This window comes from Zootoca vivipara, chromosome 2 (genome assembly GCF_963506605.1).
Source record: "Zootoca vivipara chromosome 2, rZooViv1.1, whole genome shotgun sequence".
Taxonomy (NCBI): domain Eukaryota; kingdom Metazoa; phylum Chordata; class Lepidosauria; order Squamata; family Lacertidae; genus Zootoca; species Zootoca vivipara.
Window position 1 is genome coordinate 75,653,205 of NC_083277.1, and position 27,697 is coordinate 75,680,901.

The 27,697-nt window shown below is 44.3% G+C and overlaps 1 protein-coding gene across 7 annotated transcripts in view; it reads right to left on the minus strand.

Moving 5' to 3' along the window:
* Positions 1-1,710: 1,710 nt before the first annotated feature.
* SH3TC2 (SH3 domain and tetratricopeptide repeats 2) overlaps positions 1,711-27,697 on the minus strand; it is a 45,338-nt gene continuing 19,351 nt past the window's right edge. For 6 of the 7 annotated variants that reach the window (XM_035105268.2, XM_035105271.2, XM_035105266.2 and 3 more), the window contains 14 exons: positions 27,464-27,569; positions 26,176-26,319; positions 25,533-25,728; positions 24,924-24,997; positions 22,931-23,126; positions 19,073-19,209; positions 18,536-18,577; positions 16,725-18,440; positions 15,250-15,430; positions 11,957-12,107; positions 10,608-10,730; positions 9,096-9,246; positions 7,485-7,681; positions 1,711-5,757 (listed from right to left, as the gene is read on the minus strand). In XM_035105268.2, coding sequence (XP_034961159.1) covers positions 5,566-5,757; positions 7,485-7,681; positions 9,096-9,246; positions 10,608-10,730; positions 11,957-12,107; positions 15,250-15,430; positions 16,725-18,440; positions 18,536-18,577; positions 19,073-19,209; positions 22,931-23,126; positions 24,924-24,997; positions 25,533-25,728; positions 26,176-26,319; positions 27,464-27,569 — 3,606 coding nt within the window. In that variant the 3' untranslated portion in view covers positions 1,711-5,565. The remainder of the gene's footprint in view (positions 5,758-7,484; positions 7,682-9,095; positions 9,247-10,607; positions 10,731-11,956; positions 12,108-15,249; positions 15,431-16,724; positions 18,441-18,535; positions 18,578-19,072; positions 19,210-22,930; positions 23,127-24,923; positions 24,998-25,532; positions 25,729-26,175; positions 26,320-27,463; positions 27,570-27,697) is intronic. The other variant, XR_004691956.2, reaches the window with a different exon arrangement.

The following is a 27,697-nucleotide window of genomic DNA, read 5'->3' on the forward strand; positions in this document are numbered from 1 at the left end:
TCACCAAAGGCTGTGGAGAAGTCATAGAACAGCAAGCATATATTCCACAATTTCTTAGTGACTGCCCAATCTAGGACTCATTCTGTTTTCAAGCAATTGCAGTAGCTGCTGAACATTATGATTCCCACCCCTGGGAGGTAAAATCTCAGATCACACTAGGAAGGCAGCCCAGATCTGCAAAGGGAAGCAGACTCATGCCACGTGAGATATTCCCAAGTGGAGATTCGTGCAGTTATTGATTTTTCCCAGGCTGCACGGAATTCTTTGCTGCAAATTAAAGGGGCCAAATGAGGTTAAGATTCTTGGGCCACATTCTCAGCTGGTGTGTGCATCCACTTACTTTGCTGGAGGTGCGCCAGTTTCCAGTCGCCCAGAGTGTATTTAAACATCGCGGAGGGCTGCAATCCTAAGCAGTCCTGCTAGAAAGCAAGTCTCATCTAATTCCAAGGGACTTGCTTCTGAGTAAACATGCTTAAGAAAGTGTCTCACCTTTCCTACCCAGCGAGTGCATTGGTTAGCGATGCTGATTAGATATACAGTATTTTTTTTCCAACTCCTTTTCCTTTGTGCCTGTTATAACTACCAAGGGAAGTGAGAAAGGCCTCCTGGGAAAGCTACAAATCCCTGGAAGGCTTGAAGGAAATGCTTCAAGAGGATCCTAGAGTGGGGTTGCATGTTTGAAATTCACATTTGAGAGATGTTATGAAATGCAGCGAGAACTAGGCACTTGATTGGATGACTCTTGTCACAAGTTCCAGGTACTGGCAGCATCAACAATTAGAGAAGCAGAATTCTAGTGAAACCGCCAGTTCCAAAGGTTCAGAAACTGTAAATCAGGAGTCTGAAAGTGTGAGCCTACATGAAACTAAAAGCTATTAAGTAAAAGTGTGGGGGACCAAATTAAGGTCCAGTCACCTATTCAGACACTCTGTGTGATTTACACATAGATGGTTCGTTTTACACAATTCTTTAAAGGATGATCAGGGTGTTAAACAATTGCACACTTCCAGAAGACTGTAGAAAGGGTGGGAGCAGGCAGACTGTGCGCTGTGAGAGTACTGTCTACCTGACTCCCTCCCCCCCTACGTGTGTGTGTGTGTGTGTGTGTGTGTGTGTTCGAGAGAAACTAATTCAGATGCAAAATTTTAAACCAGCAGCGTGTTTTTCAAAGAATAGTAAGTATTGCTAATTATTTTTACAGCAGGTGGTTAATTTCTGGCTTCTTAGAGCACACTGTATTATTTCATAATTTCAGTGTTTCTCTACAATAATCAGAAATGCTATCCAACAAAAGCTGAACCTATCAGGGTTATTTCTAAAGGTTCTCCCTTAAGCAACAAAGCCCAGTTCTTTGTCATCTTAACTGATTTGTTCCACAAATAAGGAGTGGGAGAAGGGATCTGTGATCTGTTTAGGGTTTAGAACAGGCATCCCCAAACTGCAGCCCTCCAGAAGTTTTGGCCTACAACTCCCATGATCCCTAGCTAACAGGACCAGTGGTTGGGGAAGATGGGAATTGTAGTCCAAAACATCTGGAGGGCCGAAGTTTGGGGATGCCTGACTTAGAAAGTATGCAGAAACACATCTGGGAGAGACTAACAGTGTCCATTCAAATATACACAGCTGCATCTTAAAGGTTCCGATGGTTAAGGTGTCCTTTTTTATTTTAAAAAATGATTCTTGCTTTTAGTAACAACTGAAAAATAATCATTACCAGGAAGTAATTTTTTATTGCTTATTGCTCTCTAGCGGTGAGATGAGATATAGCACAAAGAAAAAGCAAAACTGTACATTGTAAGCTGGCAAACGCCCAGCGCTACAACACCCAGAAACATGTATGAACATATGAAGCTGCCTTAAAACAAGGCAACCAACCCATTACTCCATCTAATCCAGTATGACAACAGACAGTAGCTTTCCAAGGTCTTAGGACCCAACATCTGCTTAATGGAAGATGTCAAGGGACAGAACTTGGAGCTTTCTACATGCACAGCACGTTGCTCTGTAACTTTAGGTATTGCCCCTCATATTTAGACACTGTGACATTTGTTCTGAGGCATGTCCTGGATGGCTACATCAGCCCTTTGCTGTGACTGGCACAGTTCAGAGTTACTGCTATAGCCAACAGGGAGGCCTCAGATCCCTCATGCTTCTTAGCAGAGACTCAAACGTTCAGGCAGAAAGCAGGCAGGCATGGTAGCAACTCAGGAATTTACCAGCAGAGATTAACAATCACACACAATGTTGCATTCATTCAATATTGTTTTTTACATGGAGCTGGGGCTTGTGAGAGTAGCATCTACCCCACAGGGAGGCTTGCCTGCTCCAAATGTGGGGGCTCCCTCAGCATCTCCTGGTGGAGCAGAAGTGCAAGATCCTTTGAAATGGGTCCAGGGGGTGGGAAGCTACATTTTTTACGTTGTAAGAACTTAAGAAGAGTGTGGCTGCATCCGACCCAAGGGCCATCTGGTGCAGCATCTCACAGTAGCCAAAAAGATGCTTGTAGGAAGCCTGCAAGTAGGACCTGAGTTCAATAGCACTTTCACTACTTGCACGCCCCAGCAGCTGGTATTGAGAGGACGGAGAACACAGCCACATGGCTAGTAGTCACTGAGCCTTGCCATCCCCAAATTTGCCTAACCCCCTCCCTTTTAAAACCAACTGCATTGGTGGCCGGTGCATCTCATAGCAATGAATTCCATAACGCTGCAACATGTGAGGAAGTACTTCCTTTCGTCTGTTCTGAACCTCCCAATATTCAGTTCCATGGAAATGATCCCAGCTTCTATTATTATCAGAGGAAAAACCTCTTCACTTTCATCTGTGCTTTTCATAACATGATAAAGAGTTCAGAGACACACTGTGCAAACAGAACATCCCATGGAAAAGACGATTCTCTTCCCCACCTTCTCTGAAGTGGCTTTATACAGGAAAAGAATTGTAACATGATGTTAAGACTAGCTGCCCTGCATTAAACAACAGGGCATCAGACATTTGTAGGCACAGAGGCCCTGGGACTTCTGATTTAGAGCATGGAATGCACAGAACTTCATGCATTTGTGATGTGGCTGCAGGATTGCTGTAAACATGTGGCATCTCCAAGTAGACTTAAAAGCTCATTTGAGCTCAGGTGACTGTGAAGAACAGCTTGCAAACACTTGAAGCTGGCGCAGGGTAATGCTCCATGCCCTGCCAAAAATAAACATGCCATTCCTACATGGGGTATATCATCTCAGCCTCAATGGAAGGGGATGGGAGCACCCAGCGGGGAAAAGTGCCAGGAGGCAACAGAGCAAGCATTGCAGCAGTAAAGAAGCAGAGGCCTACTGGGTGTAGCTATTGAAACGTTCCCTCCCTGTGGAATTCATGCTACTCCATATCTCTGGATACACAGGATTCAGCTACTCTCAGATCCAGGTCCAGTAGAGACTTGGGAACTACATGCACAAAAAGGACACACTTTCCCTGTTGCCAAGAAAGAATCTCTGAATGCTTCTGAATACCAGTTGCTGGAAACCACAGGAGGAGAGTGTGCTCTTGTGTTAGGTCCTGCTTTCTGGCTTTTCACAGGCATCTGGCTGGCCACTGTGAGAACAGGATGCTGGACTAGATGGGCCATTGGCCTGATCCAACAGGCTCTTCTTATGTTCTCCCAGGAAAGAACTGAGGGCCTGACTCTGAGGGCAAAGGCTGCCATGATTTGGTTTCATTAAATCCTGTAGCCAGAGCCCCTATTTCACTCAGAAGGCAGAGCAATATATCCCCCTGTTGTTGGAGGAGGAGAAGAGTTGCTGCTCAGTGCACCTGCCCTCGTCCCTCTCTAAGACTAACCTTCCTCAGGCTCTGTCCCTTTTTTATATTAAGGGCCATATTCCCTCATGGGCAACCTTCTGGGGCCACTTGCCAGTGGCAGGTGGAGCAAGTCCCCAAAGGATTCAGGGAAATGGATGTGGCTTTTGTAGGTCTGGACTGTACGGAAGTCAGGGGTTTCCTCACACACCCAACTTCACCTCTCCATCTTGGCAAGCAAGAGACAATGTTGCAGTTCAAAGGATTCCAATCAGGCAAGAGGACTTGAGTGGGCCTGGGAAAGAGAGGTAGTGGTGGTAATATGTGGAGAGTGCTGAGGCTTCAGATAGAAAAAGCCAGATTCAAGCCCGGGCCTGAGATGATTTGTAGAATTCAGGATCTACTGAGAACTTTCACCAGGAGGCACACTTAATATTCAGAAAGAATTCATGGCACTCCGAGTCCAGCTTCAAAAAAGAACTGAGAAGACAAGCAAATCAATGAAATGAATGCTCCACCCATCTTGCTCCTCTCGCTACCCGCTTCTCTCTTGCAGTGCCACCTCCACCTCCTTCCTTGTGTTCTGGCTTGGAAAAATTAGCAAAACAATCTGCAGCTTAGTGCCTCCATCACAGACTTTGTGCTGGAGTAGGAAGAAATGAACCGGGAAGAAGAGAGGGGGTGTAGGTCAGGGTGGCAAAGAACATGCTTTGCATGCAGAAGGTTCCAGGTTCAACACCTGGTATCTCCAGGGGCAGCTGGGAAACAATCTGGCCTGGGAACCCTGGAGAGCTGCAGACAGTATCAATAAAACTGAGCTAGATAGACCAGTAGTCTGACTCAGTAATGGGTCACGTCCCAGGTTCCTATGGAATGGCAAGCTAGGGGCATCACGTGGTTCAGTGTGCCAGTATATTCCTCTATCAATTCAGTTGCAAAGGCAGCTTGTTACTTGTGTCCTGAACCCTCTTTTGATCGTCTTCTCCATTACCCATCACATGCACATGCTCTCTTTAAAGGTGCTTATCTGCCATTATGTCTTTTGCTATGAATATCTTTGTGGTTCCGGTGTAGTTTATACCGGCACAGAGAAACTGTTTGAAGATAAAGATAAAGCTGAAAAACAGAAATAAACATAAGTACAGATTGCCAACAACTTAAAACACCACACAATCCTTAAAAAACAAACAACCCCCCCCCCCAAAAAAGTTCCTGTAAGTGAACTTTCTGTCTTTCAGGGCTCATTCAAGGTTTGCAGGGAATGTGAAAGTGTGCTTGCATTTTGGCACTGAAGTTGAATGGGTACAGGTTGAACACCCTCATGCTGTATCTTTTCAGAGATCATCTCCAGCTACTTCAAAGCCTGGCCAACTTATGTTCCCACAAGCTAATTCTTGATTATATCCTACCTTGTGCTTTCAATTTGCACTTTAAGCAACACTTTCTCAGTGTGTATCTGATTAAATGAGGTCTAGATGGAAGTCTTCTCTTTGTATGTGTTGCTGATAAATATTAGGCTATTAAAAACACAAGGGACCTGGCTTTTATCCACTTTGGGTCGGTCTATGAGCAAGCGCATCCATCCCCCGACAGATGAAGGTTTTCTCATCAGTAATTTCAAAACACAGGGAGAGTGAAGCACCGGAACGTGTTTCTCCCCTTCACTTCAAAGTCAAGGAGGCACTTGAGAGCTCGCTGGCAGTGAGGTGAGAAAAACGAGCTTTGTTTCTTCTGGTTCAGAGGTCTGAGAGCTCTTGAGTCCCACAAGGTGATTTGTCATACATCACGTCTTCCTTCGCTCAGCCACCGGGCCCGATACGTGGTCCACCCCCTTGGGCTCTTATCGGACTGGGAAGCATGATATATTTGTGCCAGCTTAGACTGAATCTTGCATTCCCAAGCCTGGTCATCAAGCTCAGTGGCAGCAGCCAAGGCCAAGAGGAAGTAGTTAGCTGCATCTTGTTCATCCTGAGGATAAAGGCAAGCAGAAAATTAGAGGGGTGAGAAACCAGTTTGATTGACTGTGGGTAGCAATGCAGGGACCAAAGCCTAATGGATACTCCACGGATCTCTTTAATCAAGTTGCACAGTTAGTCAGTCACCAGAGGAATACTGACGTTGCTCTAATCGACCAACACAGATCACAATAATTATTAATTAATTTCTGCCTCCACACATCTATTTAATGTATCATTTATTATTTACCCTCCACCATCCTCACTAGGTGCCAAAAGGCATCTAACAATAATATATTGAATATTTAATTCAGTATAAAAGCACAGCAATGCAATAAATAAAACTGTAATGAAAAACCCTAAATAAAAGCAAGAGCAGAGAAAAAGCAACACTGAAAATTAAAACAAGCATCCCAAAGAAACACCAGCAGCAGAAAAACAAATCACTTTGTTGGGGCAATGGCTTCATCTGGTGGCAGAAGGTTAATAGAGAAGGCTAATTGGGCCTCTCCCAACTATCTTTTAAAAACCAGAGAGAACCTTGAAAATATGGTTACATTTGTGCCTCAAGCAGCATTTTTAGAGAGGAACTCTTCCAGTCATGGCACAGCTTCTAATAAGTTCAGAAACTTCAGCTGGTGCAGAATTCAGCAGGCTGGTTGCTCACCGGGACAAGACGGTTCGAGTATATTTTACCGATTCCGGCCCAACTACACTGGCTGCCAGTTAGCTTCTGGGCCAAATTCAAAGTGCTGGTTTTCACCTATAAAGCCTTAAATGGCTCAGAACTGCAATACCTCAAAGACTGCCTTTCCCCTTATGGACTGACCCAGACCGTGCAATCATCATCTGAGGCCCTTATGCATGTGCCTCCTCCACAAAAGGTCCAGAGGGTGGCAACGTAAGAATGGGCCTTTTCTGCAGTGGCTCCCCATTTGTGGGATGCTCTCTCCAGGGAGGCCTGCCTGGTGCCTTCATTACATATCTTTAGGTGCCAGCCAAAAATGTTTCACTTCAACCAGGCGTTTGGCTGATTAACATTCTACGGCTTTTAAAATGTGTTTGTAGGAGGGAGATTATTGGTTTGTTTTTTGTTTTATTATGAATTTTGTGTTCTCATTTTTTGTTTTTATGTTGTGAATCACCCTGTGATCTTCAGATTTTAACAACAACAACTACTACTACTCTGTTGTACCTGAAGAAGTGTGCATGCATACAAAAGCTCTATACCAAGAACAAACTTAGTTGGTCTCTAAGGTGCTACTGGACAATTATTTTCATTTTTATATGTATTTCAACTGCGTCAGACCAACACGGCTACCTACCTGAATCTAGATTCTAGAACAACAACTCTGTTTCATACCTAGCCACAGAGAATGAGGTGGGATGGTCTAGATTGCCAGAGAGAAAAATTAGTGTCAAAGGGAAGTAGAAGGGCTATTGAAAAGCAAAATTAAGGTTCAAGACTGAAGTCAGGGGATTTGGAGGTCCAGGGAAGATTGAACAGGCTCTGGAACTGCAGCAAGGCAGAAGCCAGCACAGCAGAGCACGTACAGCGCCACAAATGGGTGGCATTTTCTGGAACAATTCATGGCAACTGATGACTGCAGGCTCTTAGATTTTTAATGAGCTAGTGGAAGACTTCATTTAAGCACAAGGTCAGATGAAACTTAGCATGTGGCCTTGCCACATGTTTGGTGAGATTCATCACAGGATGTGTCACAGACTACTGTCACTCACCTTTAGTTTGTGCAGGGTCAAATCTCCCAGGCGACAGTAAACCTTGGAATAATACATAGCTTCCTGAGCACCTTGCAACAATGGTGAGCGCAGAGAGAGTGTCCTCAGGTAGCAGTCCTCAGCCATTTCATACATTTGCAGAAAATAGTACACTGTCGCCAGGCGGTGAAAGGCAACCAGTTCTTGCAACTGATCTCCTTGAATTAGAATTAGAATTAGAATTAAATAAGATTAATGACACATCCTACTAATATACAAATGAGTACATGTTTGGTGACTCTGAGTGCTGTATGAATTGAGGATGCTTCTCAATTTCCTTCTTTCTGAATTTCTGTCCCCCCCCCCCAAAAAAAACAACAACAGCAAAACAATGAGCAGTTCCTCTGACTTAATTTGCTTTGGTTGCAGTGCTGCTGCTACTGCGTGATGCCATTTTCTCTGGCTTTTCAATGCATATTCCAATCCCTATGTCTTAAAAAAAAATCTGCGCCACTGTCAATTTGATAGCATAAATTCATGTCAAACTCATGACAGGTAGGTTTCCCATCAATTAAAACAAAATAAATATATATGTCATTCTGGTCTCCGTTGTGTGATTTTTAAAAATTCATTATGCATTTTTTAAAATGCAGATTTTCATTACACAGGATTAGAAGCGTCCATTACTTCTATGGAAAGAGGGGAAAAATCCACAGCAAAGAAGGGATGGACTGAACGGCAACTTGCACTTTAATATAACCACAGAACAGGCTATAAATCTGAAATTAGACGCACTATTTCTAAAAGTAATTGCAGACAATTTCTACTGAACATCAAAAGATAGGAGGAGCAAAACAGATTTATACGTTGACAGATTTAGGGAGATCTACACACTCTTCCTTAGAATGAATACACACTGCATTGTGGCCAGTGGTAGCCAACCCATATTAAAAAGCTGGTTGAGTTAATGGATAATTGGCATAAAATGCCAGTTTACTTCAGTTAGGAATTTCTAGACTACTGGCTGCAGCCACACTAATATAAAGCCAATAATGTTAACATAACATAAGAACATAATAGTCCTGCTGGATCAGGCCAAAGCCCATCTACTCCAACCCTCTGTCCTCACGGAGACCATGTGCATTGTCTTGGTTAGATAATTTCTGGTTGAGACATTGGAAGAATTCATTTGGGGGGAAATGAACATATTTGGGAACTCTTCCTCAGTGACAGGGTCCCCAGCAATGAATGATAAAACTCCTTCTTTTCTTTCTTCAGTTCTTAAAATCAATACAGACCCACCTCCTTTGATTCCAAACAAGTATCTATCTCCAAGAGCAGCAGAAGAACACATCTCTTACTTAGGCATTTGGTGACATTCTGCGCTCTTTTTCTACTTTTACTATCGGTTCATTTCAGCATTTTAAATCTATCTTGGTTTTTGCAATGTATCTATTTAAAAATTTTTTAGCCTGCTCTTCAGAGTGAGTTGCTATTAAAATGTGTATTATAATAGTGGCTTTTCCAGGAACAGTGGTCTCTCTAATTCCTGGTCCACTGCAACTTTCCCTGGGTGCTTTCCACAAGGTGGCTTAGACATTCCTGTGCTACATATCCTTAGTCCTTTCCTACCTACATCCACACTGAGCCTGGTTGCCAAGGTAGCAAATTCCAAAGCCTTCTCATAATTCTGGAGTCCGAGCTGCAGCTCCGTCAGCTTGTTGAACACTCTCAACTCAGTCTGCAGCACCTTCAGCTTCCTAGCCAAAGGGACAGCTCCTCCCTGGGGGGGGGGGGAGAATGACACAATGTTTTCATGTCACTTCATAACTTCTTACCATGTCACACCACCATTTGAGCTGCATATTAGCCCTTTGGAGAGAAGGACAGTCCAAACAAAAGGGATATGCCATTATACCTGTCTCTTTCCACCATTCAGTACATCTAGCATTTCCCCTTGTGTATTGATAGCGTATTGATAATTTATCATATAGCAAAGACATTACTCCTCCAAGTTGCTCTCTCTCCCCCCCCCATTCAACTCTACCCACCCAATATCAGCCACTTCCACATCCTCAAAGGAGGAGAACTTGGAATACATTTAAAAATTATTAACAATATTCATTATTATTACAAGGTCTTGTAGAGGAAATTGTGGAGGAAATTTGGATGCCATGTCTCTCTGTTTCTCCTTCAAATTCTCATTTTCTAACGAGTCAAAATAAACCCAGCAAATCCCAGGCCTTGACATTTTCTTCTCATATGATAAATAGCATAAACACAGCCATATATTCTGCCCTATCCCTTGTACCCCCCAGAAGAAAAAGAGATTGTTACACAATGTGTGTGTTTTGTAACTCTGGAACTTTGCTCCATTGGCTTTTGTCTAGAAACTGTAAGGCAGCCTTCCACAGCTGGAGCGGATGGGAGTTACAGTCCCAAACATCTGGAGGGCACCAGGTTAGGGCTTGCCTTCAAGCTACATGTGAGCTCTGTTCAATTCAACTTTCTGCTACTACAAGAATGATGCAGTGTGCAAGCTTTTCTTAAAATCAAATAAAACTTCTCAGGATAAAAAAACTAATGCAATCAAGGCTACAGTTGGAATAATCAGTCTTTTATACATTCCAGGCTTTCAAAAATGCTATGAAAAATGGCCTTTAATCTAGGGAGTTCACTCCTTTGTACCTAGCCGTGCTACATGGTACATTGGTGCAGCAGAATATTTCTGCCTATGTTCCCCAGCTGAAACACAATCTCCTGCTTTAAAATAAGCATCCAGTGAGAATAGGAAGACAGAATGATAATGTTTAGTAGGGCCATGAGACAAACCAAGCCCACAGAGCCCCACTTCAAGTCCTAATGAAACCAACAACTCTGAGACATTATCATATGACTTCACAACTACATTTTTTCTCATGTGGAATATTTTCTTGCTCATAAAGATTCTGCAAACAGTATCACTATAGTTCGATAAACCTATGAACAGTCACGAGGTGTGTGAAAAAGCATTTCCTTAAACTTCCTCCCTCTATTTCAGCATAGGCTATCTCAATCCATGTCAATAATACTCAAGTGCAGTCGTGATAAGGAGATGTCCACAGATACAGACATAAGTGCCATTTTTGTGTGTGTGGTTGATACCCTGTAATAGTCCACTGCCTTTTGTCTGTTCCGGATCCCATTGAAAAAGACATCACCAGCCTCTTCATATAGCTCCATGGCCAAATGCAGCTCTTCAGATTTCAGTGACGTCTGTATGGCTGCCTGGGAAAGGGATCACGTCAGGGTAAGAGCAATGGCAGTATCATCACACAAGAAGAATGCAAAGTATGGCTAAAAGATATGACTGAATGTTATGCCCGGCCCTTCGTCATTGCAGCATGTATGCAATGTTCATGTTTGCTCACAGTATAGTAACTACAGTGGTACCTTGGTTTTTGAACGTCTCCATTGGCAAACGTTTCAGTTTTCGAACACCATAAACCCTTGTAAATGGGTTTTCAGAAGTCAAACATGCCACACAGCTCCCGTATTGAGTTTTCCGTATTGAGTTTTCTGTTTTTGAACTCAAACGATCTTCCGGAACGGACTATGTTCAATAACCGAGGTACCACTGTATATTAATGCTATTTGCTACTTACATTCAGGTGCAAACCAATTCAATACTGTAAATACACAACTGCCTACAAATCAGTGGGATTGTATTGGCATGGACAGACTCATAAGAGTCCGAATTTCTATTGCAAACATAAAGTCCTCTTCTCCAAAACTGTAGTGAATTGCACTCATAATCACGAAGGAAAAAATGATTATCACATATGCTAAAAGTTCCAAAATTATTTCCATTGATCAGGGGGTGATCAGGGGGCTAATGTTCGCCTGCCTCACTCCATAGCTCCCCCTCTTTCTCCACCTTAATTCTGTACTGTGGCATCTATTGCTACAACATTCTTCTATTTAACCCCCTCTTCCCCTCTAGCATTCACTACCAGCCTCCCCAGGGGGGAAACATCCAAATGTCGCAAATAAATCCATACGCTTCAATAATATTTCTTCAATTTTAAATAATCACGGGGGTTCACTTAATGAGCTCTTCAGTAATGGAATTTGAGAGTTTAGGCACAAATAAACCTTTTATCAGTGTGCCGCGAGTCATTGCACATTTCATACCCAAGTGAAGCTCTGAGAATATAAACCTGCATGCGAGTACAGTATACAAGACTTATGCCTCTCCCTCAGCCAAGTTCTATTCAGTGTCCATCAACTGGCGGGAAATTTACTGCCACGGCTGACACTACTTCTATTAGACACCGACTCTGACTCAGCAATCACCATGCGCCAGACACTGTACATTAAATCAAAATGATAAGATAATGATTTTCCTGCAGATAGCAGTTTGCTATTTATTAGTGTTTGGAACCTCAGCATGGCAACCTTACATCACATAGCAGCTAGTTAGACACAACCAGTCCTCTTATTTTTTACTTTACCTGCAAATACATTTCCACAAGTTCATCCTCTTGCATTTGATAGTAAAGCCTTCCAGCCTGCAGCCAGGCCTGGGCTGTTTTGACCATTTCCTCCAGGTCAATGAAGATTCTCAGAGACTGTTTGGTATAATCCAGGGCCCGTTTCACATATCTGAGGGGGTTGATGGAGGCTCCATTATTGCAAAGAAAATGTGGGAGCTTGTGCATCAAGTCAAAACAAACCAATCCTTTCTGACCAGCCCTGCAAAGCTTTCCTTGCATCATTGTTTCCTAAGTCCTACACAAGCTGAACGATGATCCCCTTTCATTTAGTGCTAAACTTAACAGAGAAGCTCTTATAAAGCAGGTGGAATGGGCCAGGCATGTCATAATCACTTACTGTTCTAAGAACCCTACAGCATTTGGTGTAAGGAAAACCGCGGCTGCCGCTGTAGTTCTGTTATCAAGGAGTGTCCTGCCATGGAACCATGCCTTTCCTATTCTCTACAATGAAGTCCCGTTCACACTGTGCAACAGAGAGTAGCCTCTCTATCTGCAAGAATGAGTCTGAGGTTCATAATTGGCAACATATGAAATGTATGTTTACATCACCTATGAAATCTGCCCCCCCCCCTTTGTGGTAAATGGATTGCACAAATGAGATGTTTGCACATTAGTAATGGGATCAATATCACACTGCAAACATGGCAAAGAGTAGGCCATCCAGGAGATAACTGTTTGTAGTTCTGATTTTAGGGTGTTCTTTTTAAGGAAAAATAACTGCAACTCTCTCTGATGCCTTTTCATCTCAGTGGCTACTGACTTCTCTTTTCTTTCTTTTGAAAATATTTTTTATTTGCTTTTACCAATACAAGTTTACAATCCAGCAATTTATATAATCATCTCTTGAGATTCTCTGCATCTCTTGACTTCCCCCCATCCCCTACATGGTTCCTTATTACAATGTTCAAAACTGCTTATCAGTCCGTTCTCCAAATTTCATTTTTTTCTAATCATCCATCATTACATTACAAGTGAGTCTTGGAGTCCAGCTAAAGTTTTAATTTGATTACAATGGTCTCCTAAATAAATTATAAATTGTTCCCATTCTTTTTCAAAGTTCTTATCCTTTCGATTTCTGAGTCTCCCTGTTAGTTTTGCCATTTCAGCATAGTCCAGCAGTTTGGCTTGCCCATTCTCCCCTAGCCAGGATTTTTTATTCCTTCCATCCTTGGACTAGTAACATCCATGTAACTGTTGTCGCATATGTGGCTACTGACTTTTCAGTGGCTCCTGTTCATCAGATAAATGATTTGCTACCTGGAAGCTGTACGCCAGCTCCTACGGCCAATAACACGAGATGAGCGCCGCAACCCCAGAGTCAGTCACGACTGGACCTAATGGTCAGGGGTCCCTTTACCTTTACCATTCTTCTGGCAACCTGTAATCCTCCAGATCTTGCTGGACAACAACTCCCATCATGCCTGACTGCTGGTCATGCTAGCTGGTGATGGTGAGAACTGGAGTTCAACAGCATCTGGAAGGCCACAGACTCCCCACCTCTGGCACAGAGAGACACTATCACAGGCAGCCAGAAGCAGTCACCCCAAATCCTTTTCTTTCTTTTTTTAATCCACTGGTGGGACAGTGCCACATGGCTGAGGAAAAGTGTCAGGGGACCACCAGGGGTCAGCAGAGAGGCATTGCAAGTTGGCAGGGAGGCAGGGAGCTCAGAGCACCATCGGGGTGGGGGTGGGGTGAGAACGTCATGCCAGAGCTCTGTGGAGGGAGAGGTCTCAGACGCCAGAGACCCTGATCAGCATTTGAGCGGCTCAGGAGGGGAGGGGAATGCATTGCCCCATCTCTTCAACAGCGCCGAGGTCAAAAGCGCAGAGAGGAGAGGAGGAGACTGAGGACACCCAAGATACTGTGCTGGAGACGGTCCCGCTGATCAGCACTTCTGGAATCTGATAGTGACTGAACGGTCATGGAAACTTTAGCTCCGTCTTGTACATATGTGTATAATAAAACTCTGTAAATACACCAGAGAGGAGTCAAGAGTTGTGACTTGTGGAAAGCACCACCAGTGTCCTCACAAAAAGTGAAATTTGCATTTGAGGTGATGTATGAATAAGATGGCAGCAGGGGGTGGGTGAGATTTAAGAACACCCTGTCTGCTCTAGGATGCAAAAGACAACTTCTTTTCATAAAATCTGTTGGTCATATGTGAAGTGTTTCTCTCTTTTTCAGAGAGGCAGTATTGGAATGATGTCACAATGGCCTGTCAGTCTTCAGGTAAGCAGCATCAGCATGAGGTCACAATGCCAGTTTTCCCCCTTCAGAAAGACAGTGTCAACACAGGGCCACATTGTTCTCCCTCCCTCACTGCACCAGAGAGCGGCAGCATGTCTTCTATAAACAACTATTCATCTTTTTTACTGGAAAAGCCGGAAGCTGGAAGATGTGGATACAGTCTCCTCCTCATGGAGGGGGCTCCTCTGTAACAGTATGTGGGTATAATTTCTTTTCTTTCTTTTTTAATCAATGTGGGCAGCAGTTTTCTGTCTGTACTATAGACACCAGTCTCTCACTCACTGTCTGAAATGGAGGGCGCCATGTAGTCAGAGAATTAGCAGATAAGGAGTTGATGGGCAGGCATTCCTACACAGTCCTTTCCATTGTGCATCCCTTTTCCTCCAGGGTAACCTGTAATCTTGAGCAAGGAGGCTTACAGTACAAATGTCCTCTCCATACATTCCATCCCTCTGAGCTCATCCAACCTTTCATAGGAAGGTTAGCATCCAGATTCCTAAGCAATCACGACAATACTGCAAACAGAGCAGTGGTAACTTGCAAGTACACAATAGATAGCTGTATTTAAAATTAAGTGAACAATATTTATTCTCAGTAGATCCCGGGGCTAATTTAACACCTAATTTACCACCCCTGCACCAAATGCCAAAAATATTTTCCTGGGGTATTTCATACTATTTTTCAAAATGTTCAAAGCAGTGTACACGCCCCCGGGCAATACAAACACATTAAAAACCATGTTTCTCAATGGATCTGGATACTTTTTGAACCAAAGGTATGGTTTGCCTTAAGACCCACTGTGCCTTGTTTTGTGGCTGGTGTAGTTCATGCCATGTGGTCTGAACTCAACAGGGGCATATAAAATTTCATAGTTTGCACTAAAAATGATAAAAGTGAAAATAATTGAAGTTGTCTGACAACAAAATCACTGAAATAAAAAAGCATGGTTAGAAATGCCTCATTTTTTCCCATTTTAAATGTTGTACATGGTGCTTACTCACCTGCTTGTCTGCAGACTCTGGTAGAGCTGGCTGAGGACCTGCAGAAGCTGCCCTTCCATTTCTTTGTCCTGGAGATGCTGAGCTAGGAAGAGTTGGTGCTCATGGTAGATAATGCAGGCCCCAGTGTTTGGCTGCACTTTGCGATAGAAATGGCAGATGGACTCAGTGACCTGAAGTTGACCTGGGTGGTTGCAAGATTTCAACATTTGAAATTGTGGGATGCAAAAACGTATTGCAGTCAAATGCAACATTCCTACAATGCACATGCTGGGGAGTGCTTTGTATCACTCAGGAGAAAACTTGCTAGTTCTTCCTGAGCTGGGGCAGACTTCCTTTGCATTTGACTTAATGTGGGTGTGGCCTGTTCTTGGACAGAGGAGCACATGGCCTCCATGTTCTGCTCTTCTTGTTCTCCATTTTTGTGTTCCTAAGAGTTAGGAGAAGTGACTATTTCCCTTATGGGATAGTTCACATAGTTATATGTTGTTCTGTAAATTAAGTCTGCCTTCAGGAATCTTATTGTGAACTGGATGGTTGTAAGTAAACTAGTTTTATGTTAACTTTAATCAGATAGTCGTGTCTATTCTTTTAGGAGGGACATAAAAAGGGAAAGCAGGAATCTTAAGTAGTGAGGCTCAGATGAGCCAGCAACAAGCTAACCACTGTGTAATTTAAAAAGGGGGATGTTTGGAACTCTGCTAGGATATGGAACTTGCTAGCGCAAGTTAGGAAGGATATCATCATATAAATAAAAATGTAAAGATGTACCTTGTGTATAATCGATAATCTCCGAATGTGCTTGCCCAATTGCTCTGAAAATTTGACACAACGTTGCCACACTGTACACGAGTGTTTTTATATACCTAGATTATATTGATGTCTCACCAGTGCTTTTTTAGAACACGCTTTTGTAGAAAAACATTGCCTTCTGCTGGATGTCAAAGCAGTACAGCTGAGGCAGCCTCAGCTGCTGCCTTTGGCTGCATTGGCTATTGTGACATCATAATACCATGGCATTGCCCAGCATTGCCCAGCTGGGGGAACAGGCCAGGCCCATCCCAAGATGCACATGGGGTTTGCAGGTGGAAGAGAGGGGTCAGGGTGATGGGTGCCATCACGCAGGAGGAAGCAGAGAGAGAGGTGATGCAGTGGGGGGACCAGAGAGAGAGGTGTCATGTCGTCTGGGGTGAGGAATGGGGCTGGGGTGAGGAACAGGGGCGCTGAGTGGAGGAGCCTTTGGGGAGGATTAATGGATCGGGGTAGGGTGGGGGGATTTAACAGAACACACATTTTTTGGGGGGGAATGATTGCTTCCCCTTTCTGAGCCACAGCAACACGTGGCCGGGAACAGCTAGTTAAATAATATATCCTCTCCTGCCTCCCTAAACATCTCCACAAAAATAAGGTCAAGGAAACAGCAAATAACACCCTCCATTTCCCCCCTCAACCCCATTCCCAATAGGCTAGCTACTCACTCATAATGTTGCATGTATTCAAGGCAACGGCCAAGGCGAGTTCATAAACCAGTTTGCTCTCATCTGTCTTATGCATCTCCACCTGGCACTGGGCCAGCCACAGCAGAATCTGTACCAGCTCCACCTGTGCATCATCTCCACCCTGCAGTTCAAAATACAACCTAACAGCCTGGAGAAAATAGCATTCCGCTAGGTGGCTTGCCTGGCAAGAGACAGCCAGGCATCCAAAGTTGGATAAGGCAATGGCTTGGTTCCGCTTGTTGCCAGTCTCCTGGGCTTTGTTCAAGGCCCTCAAGTAGTTCTCTGCTGACTTCTGCACCTGCCCTTCTCCTTTAAGGGCGATAGCCAGAAGGTTGTGGACAACCCCGTCCTGCGTGATGCTGTCTGTCTGTCGCAAAGAACGCAGGAGACGCAACATGATCTCCGATGCTTTTTCTGGCTGGCTGCTCAAAGCGTACACCCACCCCAAAGAAAGGGAGGACTCAAAAGCTTCCTCCTCGCCCATCACTTTGCCAAGGGCAATGGCCCTGTTCAAATAATGAACAGCTCCTTGTAACATGCCATGCTTGAGGTACATTTTGGATAACACTGCACAAAGGGCTCTCTCCGTGGGCACAGCTCCGTTTTCATGGCAGAAGGTCAGGGCACAGCTCAGGTAGAGGCAAGCCAAAGCGGGGATGCTGCTTCTGCTTCTCCTGTCTTGGATCACCTGGAGCTTGGAAGCATTTGAAAGGATGAATCCAGCTCTCCAAATGGGTGTTGGTGCCCCTTTCACAGGGCTGGGAGGGGAAAGCCTGGCAGATGCCAAGGCAACATGCGGCAAGCACTTCTTGTCATAGAGGTAGGTCAGGAGAGGCATCAGGTCCAAAGAGGGTGCACTGGAGTCCTGGCTAGAGACACTGGAGCACAGGAACTGCAAGCGTTCAGAGAAAGGCAGGACCTCGTCATACTTGCCCAGCTGCAAGAAGAGCCTGACCACAAGAAGGCAGGCCCGAGCTTCCAAAGCAAAGTTTCCCATGGCGATGGCTTCTCTCAGAATGTACATCATGACCTCAAGCTCATTCTCAGAACAGAAGCAGTGACCAGGCAGGCAAGCCAGAAGGGCCACACCTTTCCCAAGCACAGACAAGAACTTCTGCTTCATCTTCTGCTTCAGGTAAATGGCAGCAAGGTTCGTGTGCAGCGAGGCAAGCAGGGGCAGGTCGTCAAAACCTCTCTCTACAGCGCTCATGGCTTCCTCAAAATAGACTCGAGCCTGAGAGAACTTGGCCTTCTTGGTGCAGAGGCGGCCCAAGAGAAAGCATATCCGGATGTGAGCCCAAGCAAGATGACCTCTCTTGGCCCAGTTCCTGGATGTCTCTAGGTATAGGACTAGCTCTTCCTCACTGGAGAAGCCATAGAAGGTGGAACTGAGGAAGGAAAAAGAGAGGTCATAGAGACTTTGGAAATGGGGCACATAGCCATCTTGGTTGAGAAAAGTCAATAGAGGGTCAAAAACATCGGAGTCCTCCATATGCCCAGCGTTCAGGTCAATAAAGAACTTGGGGTCATCAAGGTCATCTGGTTCTGGCAGAAGTAAGTGCTCCAGGGTAGAAGGTGAGGAGTCACCAACAGGACTGGACTTTTCAGAACCACTAGGAGTGGGCAAGCTATTGCTAGCCTGCTTCCCCCAGCTCTCAAACATCCAGCCATCCTTAAGTCCCTGAACAACTGCATCTGAAAGAGAGAGATAAACCACAAGGCAATGCTTCCCCTTACGAAGATACATTTCAGGAAAAACTGCACCCACTTTCCCCTTCATCCATACTCACCTGATGACATTCTTGGGTACATTGCCACAGGTTCAAAGCCATCTGTGGGACCCAGAGAAAGGGTGGAAAATATGCAGAATGAGATCATGGGAAGCAAGAAGGCTGCACCTCAAATACAGCACTAAAACCAAAGGCTTTCACTGTCTTCGTCTCACAACACATTTAGCTTGAACTTGGGAGATGTGCTCGAAGGGGAGAAGACAGACGTAGGAGGCACTCAGAAGCACTATGACCCCTTAGGTGAAAGGAGAGCTTGTTGCCCATTCTGAATTAGAAAAGTTAATTTCCCAAAAGGAAAATGCCACAAAAATCTGGTTTTAAATTTTGATAAAAGTAGTACCATCTCTTTCATTTATATTGTTTGACCTGCTATTTAAGAATATGATGGCTCACTAATATTCAACAATAATTGATGATGGTAATTCAAAACATGAATGGAGTAAACAGTTGGAAGGAAATGGCAGAGTTGGGAATGACAGATAGTACAGCATTTTGCTATTAGACAAAGGTCTGTATTAGGGAGGAGTGGATACTCACCAAGCCTGTACACAGAAGTGATGTCTGTTTGTGCCCATTCACCCAGAAGATTACTGTAATGTGTCTCATTGCCATTGGATGGAACCTGCAGAATGGAAGCGACTTCTTCTTCACTAAAAAATACTGGATTCTTTTGCCTGTGTTGGTGATAAAACATGGGTAACAGCAAGTCAGCGCTACATCCCATCCTAATTTCTCTCTTTGCCTCTGCTAAGGAATGTGTAATATTTCCACTCCTAACCATTCCTTGCAGTAAAGCTGAAGCTGAGAACTAAAGTTTTAGATGTGGTGAAGGCATTGCGTTCCAAGGAAAATCTGCTTTGCCCAAAGTTAAGAAAGCAGATCTGCATATCAGGGGAAAATATCTCTAGCAAGATAACGGGGGTTTCTCCACCAACTTGCTGGAAACAAGTTGTGAGGCAAACAGTGAATGAAAATGTTCCATACAACATGGCAAAATTAGGACTTGGGGAAACTCAGGTTCAAATTCTCATTCAGCTCTGCAAGTTCATCCCTGACAGGAACCCACCATGGTATGCTTACAATGATTTTCCAAAACAGATTTTTTTATATAAAAAACCATAAATGTTAAATGCTGTTACTGCCAGCAGAACAGCACCTAAACTATGACAAATAGTATTTATTTTATTTTAAATTGGTTAATTATTGTATTGATTAAGATAACTAATGAAACAATATTCCATCAACAGACTTATTTTGATGAAGAAAGGAAATGTAAAGTATTATCCTAGACATGGTTATAAAATAATAATAATAATAATAATAATAATAATAATAATAATAATAATAATATTTTATTTATACCCCGCCCTCCCCAGCCAAGACTGGGCTCAGGGCGGCTAACACTGAATATAAATACAGTAAAAACATTAAAAACAAACAAAAAACAGTTGATTAAAATATAAGTTAGAATACAGTTTAAAATGCAGCTTACTCAGAGATCAGTCTGAGTACAGCATTGGTTTATGAGTCCAATGGGGATTATTCAGAGGGGAGTATGGGATTGCAGACTCAGGTTTCAATGCTATAGGCTGCAATCCTATATACCTGAGAGTAACCCCCTTTGTATTGTTATGAAGCATGATATGTAGTTATGGCATTCATTATCCACTTACAGGAGAAGGAAAGTATCACTCCAAGGAAAAATCTTTCCAGAGCATCGCAATCTGAAAGTCTTGAGGAAGATTAACAGTGACATCTTGTGGCCACCACAATTTCACGCACAACTCTACATGCATACATACAAAGCTCAAATGTACCTGAATTGGTTAGGATATATGCTTCATTTGTCTTCTAACTCATCTCCTGCATGAGGAACATTTGTATGTGATACATGCAATAACTGTCAGGAGACAGCTTTTCTCAGCAGGGGCACCACAGCTTTGGAATGACTTCCCTAAGGAAGCACACCTGACATCTACTTTGCAAGCTTTTAGGCTGAGGGTGAATAGAAGGTAGGTTGGGATCTACTGGTAGTTCTCTCAGGCAATTTGCACTAAGGTTTCCAGTTCCCAAATGTTCAGCTGCAGCAGCAGCAACAACAACAGATTGCTGTTTTCCACCTATATTAGGCTCCTGAAAGGAAGAAAGCTAAGCAGACATGGACTTCTGGGCAAAAGAATGTTTAGTTCAGTTCTTATCCTGAAAAACAAATTCCTAGGCTCAGAACATGCTCAGAGGCCTCCAGTTTGTTTTAATTCTAACTTTTGCTTGGACCATATAGTTTTCAAACTCATTACTTGCAGTGATACAATACCTTAATCAGAGCACCTGGACAAATCCTGCCACTAGAAATCTAGCCTCGTGCTGCCACTCGTGCTAGTTAAGCCTTCACTGAAACTAGATGTCCCAGAAGTATTAACACTTTATAGTCCTCTGACCAGAAGATAAACTACCTGAAATTGATTGAATTGACTTTACTGTAGGAAGTGCTAATGACCAACTAAGCTTCCCCACCCTGTCATGTAAACTGTCTGTTTTACCTCATTTGCTCTGTCTCTTCAAATAGTGACTCTTCATCCCCATAAGCTTGCAAGTTGCACACACAGTAGTTGCTGCAATTAAAGGCTACCATCTTTCTCTACTTTGTGTGTCTCTTTGATTACCCAAAATGCACCTGACAGCATATGATCGCTTAAGAATATCTTTGGGACCAAGACCAACTACTATAAAAAAGGTAAAGGGACCCCTGACCATTAGGTCCAGTTGTGACCGACTCTGGGATTGCAGCACTCATCTCACGTTATTGGCCGAGGGAGCTGGCGTACAGCTTCCAGGTCATGTGGCCAGCATGACTAAGCCGCTTCTGGCGAACCAGAGCAGCACACGGAAATGCTGTTTACCTTCCCGCTGGAGCGGTACCTATTTATCTACTGGCACTTTGACGTGCTTTCGAACTGCTAGGTTGGCAGGAGCTGGGACCGAGCAATGGGAGCTCACCCCGTCACAGGGATTCGAACTGCCGACCTTCTGATCTAGTATTCACCAAACCATAAACCACTTTTGACAGCCTTATCAAACCCTCTTAAAAAACCCAGGACTTCCTTAAACTACAGCTGCAATCCTATACTCACTTACCTCAGAGTAAGCCACACTGAACTCTACAGGGCTTACTTCTGGGTAGACAAAGGATTGCTATGTACACATTCCTTTTCCAGCTGTTCTTACATTTGACCAAAGTATTTTCCGAATATTCATCCACTGATCTAAATATAATTATCTCCTTGCTTTGAAACAAGGTTGTTCCTACAATAAACCCATCAGCTATGAGCTAGAGTTCTATGACGCACCTCCACAGGAACAGAAACTCCCCCATTCTTTTCTGTTTCAGGACAAGCACCATGCGCAATACACACAGAAAGCTTTCCCCAAAGTTAAAGTGAAATGGGCATCATTTGGAATATTCTGTAAGCTTCAGAACTCGCATGTGAACACCAGAGCTACTGGACTGGAGCAACTGCCCCCAGCTCTTCCCTCACTGTTGCCGCATCAAGCCAATTTCTACATACTGAAGAATGTTATCATTTAATTGAAATTCAGAGCAAGAGAGAAGATACAAGTTGTACCAACATTTCTTTAAAACATGCCTCCCAGAAACCTTAAAGAGGCATAAGCTGTGGTGGTTTTGTCTCAAAAGCCTATTTTCTCAATACCTGAAATTCTATATTTCAAATCTCCAGAATCATTTTTTAAAAGATCTGGTCTTCACAGATGCAAACAAACACTTGAAGCTTAAATGAATTACTTTAGGGGACCATTTATCATTTGGTGGGGGGGAGAAATAATTACAAATAAATTCCGAAAGTAAAGAAAATGAGCACCAGATTCTTCAAGGGTTGATTCAAGTCACTTTGTGGAGAAACAGGATGCAAGAACTCCAAAATATTTGAAAATGTGAACTGTCAAGCAAAAGTAAACAGATACTCTTATCTGTGTACTTCCTCTGTGTGTTGACAAGGCCCCTTGATTTGTTCAGAGATTAACTTCCCACTAGGTAGTTATCACCCATAGAATTGTACTGTTTGAGTTGCTTTGTGCCTGAGGCAAGGCATATATTTAAACATCTCCATTTAACAAACTCATACTCAACTCACAAATCATTTCTATGTTATGATTTTGATCACATTCCTTGAGACGTTTTCTTAAGCAAAAAAAAAGGGGCGGGGAATCTTGAGCAACAACATTTTTCCTGTCTCCTATCCACAGTCCCCTCACACCTCACTCTACACGGAACAAGATCCCAAACCTGATTTCTGCATTTTTGCAATAAACACCAATTGTGTCTTTATCCCAGGCCACAAGTGTGTCTCCCCCCCCCAATGGGTATATCACACTTACATTGGCTCACAAGTCTCAGGATGCACACATTTGGTTTGGACAAAGCCTACTGCACCGCTGGTTGTGGATTTCCCTATAAACCACTGGAGGCCTGGAATGAGAAAGCCAGTGACCTCTATGATGTCCCCTTTGCAGAAGCTCAGCTCGTCCCATCCTCTCCCTCTGTGATCTTCTGTAGTTGTGCACCTCCCTTGGCCTAAGAAATAAAATGAAAATGTCCCTCACTTCAGCAGGCTGAACAATTGAACCATTCTCTCATAGAAACAGTGACCAGTGGCAGAGAAAGGCATGCTTATGGGTTGAGTGCGAAAACAAGGCCCCTTTGTGTCCCATAACATTTGTGTTTTGTCCTGTCACTTGGGCTTCACCTGAAACCACAGATTATTCTTCTTAAAACAGTTCCCCTTAAAATGAAGACAGAAGAAAGGAAGAAACTTGGGTAAAATGTTTGCCTATTTCAGCTTTCAGAGTGAAAGCATCTGGGGGGTGACGGTAGGGGATAATCACTACTATTGTGAATGTTCACACTTTTTGTGCCAATTTGCCATCACCGTCCCCTCATCTGTTGCTCTGGCAGTACCCTAGCCTGTTAGGCGCTTTCTTTTTCATAGTGTGGTTTCAGTCAATTAGGTACATCACATAGTAAATGTAATGATGTCACGACACTATTCTAGCCAATTAGATTTGATGTCACTGAGGGCAAATGAAACTAATTTAGCTGATGTTTCCGCTTCTAATTTAAACAAATGATTAAAAAATGCAAACTACTGTGTTTCTCCTAAAATAAGACACGTCTTATATTTATTTTTCCTCTTAAAAAATACATTGCGGCTTATTTTCGGGGGATGTCTTATTTTTTTATTACCGGTAAGCATAGTACAGCATTATTAAGTATGGTAAGGGGCTTTCTTGCGCCGCCCGCTGAGCCTGCTGCTGGGTCCCAGGGCTTCACGCGGCACGGCTGAGGCTGCTGACGGCTCCTGCAGCTTCGCGCGCCACCCGCTGCTGGGTCCTGGGGCTTCACGCAGCACGGCGCGGCTGAGGCTGCTGCCGGCTCTTGCCAGGTCCTGTGGCTTCGCGCGCCGCCCGCTGATCCCGCTGCCGGGTCCTGGGGCTTCGCGCGGCGCGGCTGAGGCTGCTGCTGCTGGCTCCTGCTGGGTCCTGCGGCTTTGTGCGCCGCCCGCTGCCGGGTCCCTGGACTTCACACGGTGCGGCGCGGCTCGGCTGGGACTTTGCCCCGGCACCTAAAAGGTGTGCGCTCTCTTCAGCAGCAGCTCCGAGCTGCTGGGAGTCCCCCGCCAGTGCTCGAGAAGCCATGAGCGCTCAGGAAGCTGTGCCTGCTTTTCGCTTGGAGTCCGCCCCTACTTCGCCTGGGCGGGTGCTTCCCCGCCGATCAGCTGGAGAGCGGCGGTGTGTGCGGCTTCAGCAACGAAGCTGCCTTTTCCTCCGACCTCCTAGGGGGCTTTCTGCGGAGCTTCTTCTCGGTTGGAGACGCCTGGGGGCTAACTCCAGCAACGGCTGCGTTGGAGCGCTCGCGCTCCCCCTTTCATTTGAGGCTCCTTTGTGGCGTCGGACGGCATCGGGGCCAGAAGGATCAGCCGCCGCTTACTTGTTTTTTGCGCGCGTGCCCGATTCTTCCGCGGTGGAGTTCCCGGGTCTCCTGCTATGGCCTCACAGCAGGGTTGAGGCGGCTATTTCCTGCCCAGGAGGGTCCCGTGAACGTCAGGGTCGGGTAGGTACTGGTACCCCCCAACACGTCTTATTTTGGGGGGATGTCTTATTTTTTTTTGCCTTTAAAAGATCGTGCCATGGCTTATTTTAGAGGCACGTCTTATTTTAGGAGAAACACGGTATATACTGTGCAAATCTAAGACATTCTAAAAATCCTGCAACCCCCCCCACACACACACACTTCAAATAAAGAGAGAAGTACACAATGCATCGGTCTTAAGTCAGTTATATACAATTTACCCCCCAATGAGATGGTCCTCACCAATCTGCAAAGAGCCAGGTCCGCTGATTTGTTTGGAGATGCCACAGCTCACTGGATAGTTCTTCAGGAACCACCTGTGGATATGAAGAGCTGTGAATGAACACTCTATTTCTATTTATAGTCGTACCTTGGATCCTGAACACCTTAGTATTCAGACGTTTTGGCTCCTGAACACCACAAACCCAGAAGTGAGTGTTCCAGTTTGGGAACCTTCTTTGGAACCCGAACGTCCGACAGGGATTCCACAGCTTCTGGTTGGTTGCAGGAGCTTCCTGCAGCCAACCAGAAGCCGCGCTTTGGTTTCTGAACATTTTGGAAGTCAAATGGACTTCTGGAAAGGATTCCGTTCGACTTCCAAGGTACGACTGTACTCTTTGCTTCACATTTGGGGGTGGGGAATGGTACACACTAATCTTTCATAACATAGTTGCCAATAAAAGTGATCTCGGGATGTATTTACAGAGGGCAGGTATATTAACAGCAGCCCACTTTACCCTCGGAGATAAGAATGTTTTCATTCTGAGGGTTTTACTGAGTGAACCCAGGTTACGGCCCAAATGGCTCACAATGTCGGCCCCGTGTATAGATTGCCACAGCCGCCCTACTTACTGGTAAAAAGGATGGGGCAATGGTTCCATGGCTGTGACAGGGACCAGGCCCCTCTGATCGTTCAACAGAGATGTCCCTTCCCATTTGGTGTCATGCGCAATGTCTTTCACATGGACAAGCTCATTTTTGGAGAGCTTCAAATCCTCCCCTTCTTCATCTGTCAGGACACCAACCACGACCCTGGCAAAGAAGTTTCCTGCAGATGGAAGAAGAATGGATAATGGTCAGGATTATTGTCCTATAAACAGCTTGGAAGCCCTGCTCCATGTGTTACTACCTTCAAACTTCAGCTTGGAAACTACAGGAAGCCAGGCTTTTTCTGTCATGGTGTCACAATTGTGGAATTCCCTCCCCCGAGACCTTGTTTGGTCCATTCTCTCTATTCCATTGCATAAAATTACGAGGACTTTTCTCTTTTGGAAGACCAGGTTTAAAGCTATTTCAAATTGTAGTGCTTTATGGGCATTGGCTACATAGCTGCCTTTGTATTTTACTGGTTTTGCTTTCATTGTACTGATTTGTAACTTGCCTTGGGCCTTACCCACCTTTGTGGGTAACAAAAGTAACAAGCATTATGGATCCAAAACATACTCCTGAAGGGATATTTGGAGAGGAGCTGCAAGACTGGCTTCATATTTCTCACCTTCCTGAAGCAGAAGACCCAAGTACATGGTGGCCATGTGATCCTCGTCTAAAGCAACAGTTATCTCGGTATCCTCCACCAGGGCACAGTTCAGCCAGTACTCAGGGGTGAAGAGAAGATGTTCCAAACAGCAGCCCACATAGCCTGATTCACCATAAAAAAGGAAGAATGCAAATCTATCATGTGGCTTCCACGAGCAAACATACAGCGGTGATTTTCTCAGGTAAAACATTCAACACAGAATGTCGGTCATTCTTCAGGCCTATGCCACACAGCCTCAGGGCCTAAACTGAAAACGTTCTATTTATTTCTCAAACTTACACAAGCCGCCTCTCAGCTGGAAGTTTCAGAAGTAGTTAAAAATCAAATAAGCCAATAATAATAATAATAAAACCACAAAACAAAAACTTTAAAGCACAATAACCTTTTTTAAAAAATCCTATAATGTAGAAGAGGGGAATATTTTTCTGTCAAGGGCCACACTCCATTAGGGATAATTTGTCAAAGGTTGCCTGCTGGGGTGGGGAGGGCCAGACCCAGTAGTGTCTGGGGTCACGGGCAAATGTAGTGTGTGCATCCTTTTCTCACTACCACCCTCTTCTCTCTCGCTTGATAACCAATCAATTAACTAATTTAATTTCAGTTTCCTATGCTTACATCATAATAATTTTGACGCATCAACCCTTGTCTGATCTTCCCTTCCAGCTCTTCGCTATGCATGGATCTTTTACAACCTTTCTAGGGTTGAAACTGCCTCTTATATGGAGATGAAACCACTTCAGCCTTGTAGTGTCTCATTTGACACCATGAGCCATGGCATCTCTCTTCCTTGTAGTGTCTCATTTGACACCATGAGCCATGGCATCTCTCTTCCTTGTAGTGTCTCATTTGACACCATGAGCCATGGCATCTCTCTTCCTTGTAGTGTCTCATTTGACACCATGAGCCATGGCATCTCTCTTCCTTGTAGTGTCTCATTTGACACCATGAGCCATGGCATCTCTCTTCCTTGTAGTGTCTCATTTGACACCATGAGCCATGGCATCATCAGAGTGGATTTCATTCCACCTCAGCCTTGCCTTGTTGGGGAGAGGGAGCAGTGTGTGAAACTGGACCTTTTTTAAGATAAATACTGAAAAGAGACACAGAGGCAGAAGCTTTCTTTCTCTCATAACTTAAGAGTCTAGTCCTGCCCACAGCAACGTATATAATGACCCCCAGATCCCACCCTCCAGCTCTCCTGATGGAAAGCCAGTCAGTTCCATGTGATCAGTTCCATGTGATCTACCAAGTGCTAAGTATGTTGAAAACTTCCAGATTTCTTCTATGGTCCTGAAGGAGAGTAGAAAGCGATTGTCCTGTGCCTGGATACAAACCAGCCGGGCTGACAGCTCCTGCAAAAAAGGAAAGCGGAAAGACCATGGGAAGCGCCAGAGTTCAGCAGACAAATCCTGACATAACACTTTTCTTGGCAATTATGTTGTGAATGAACATGTGCTATATTCTGTGTTCTTCTTCTTCT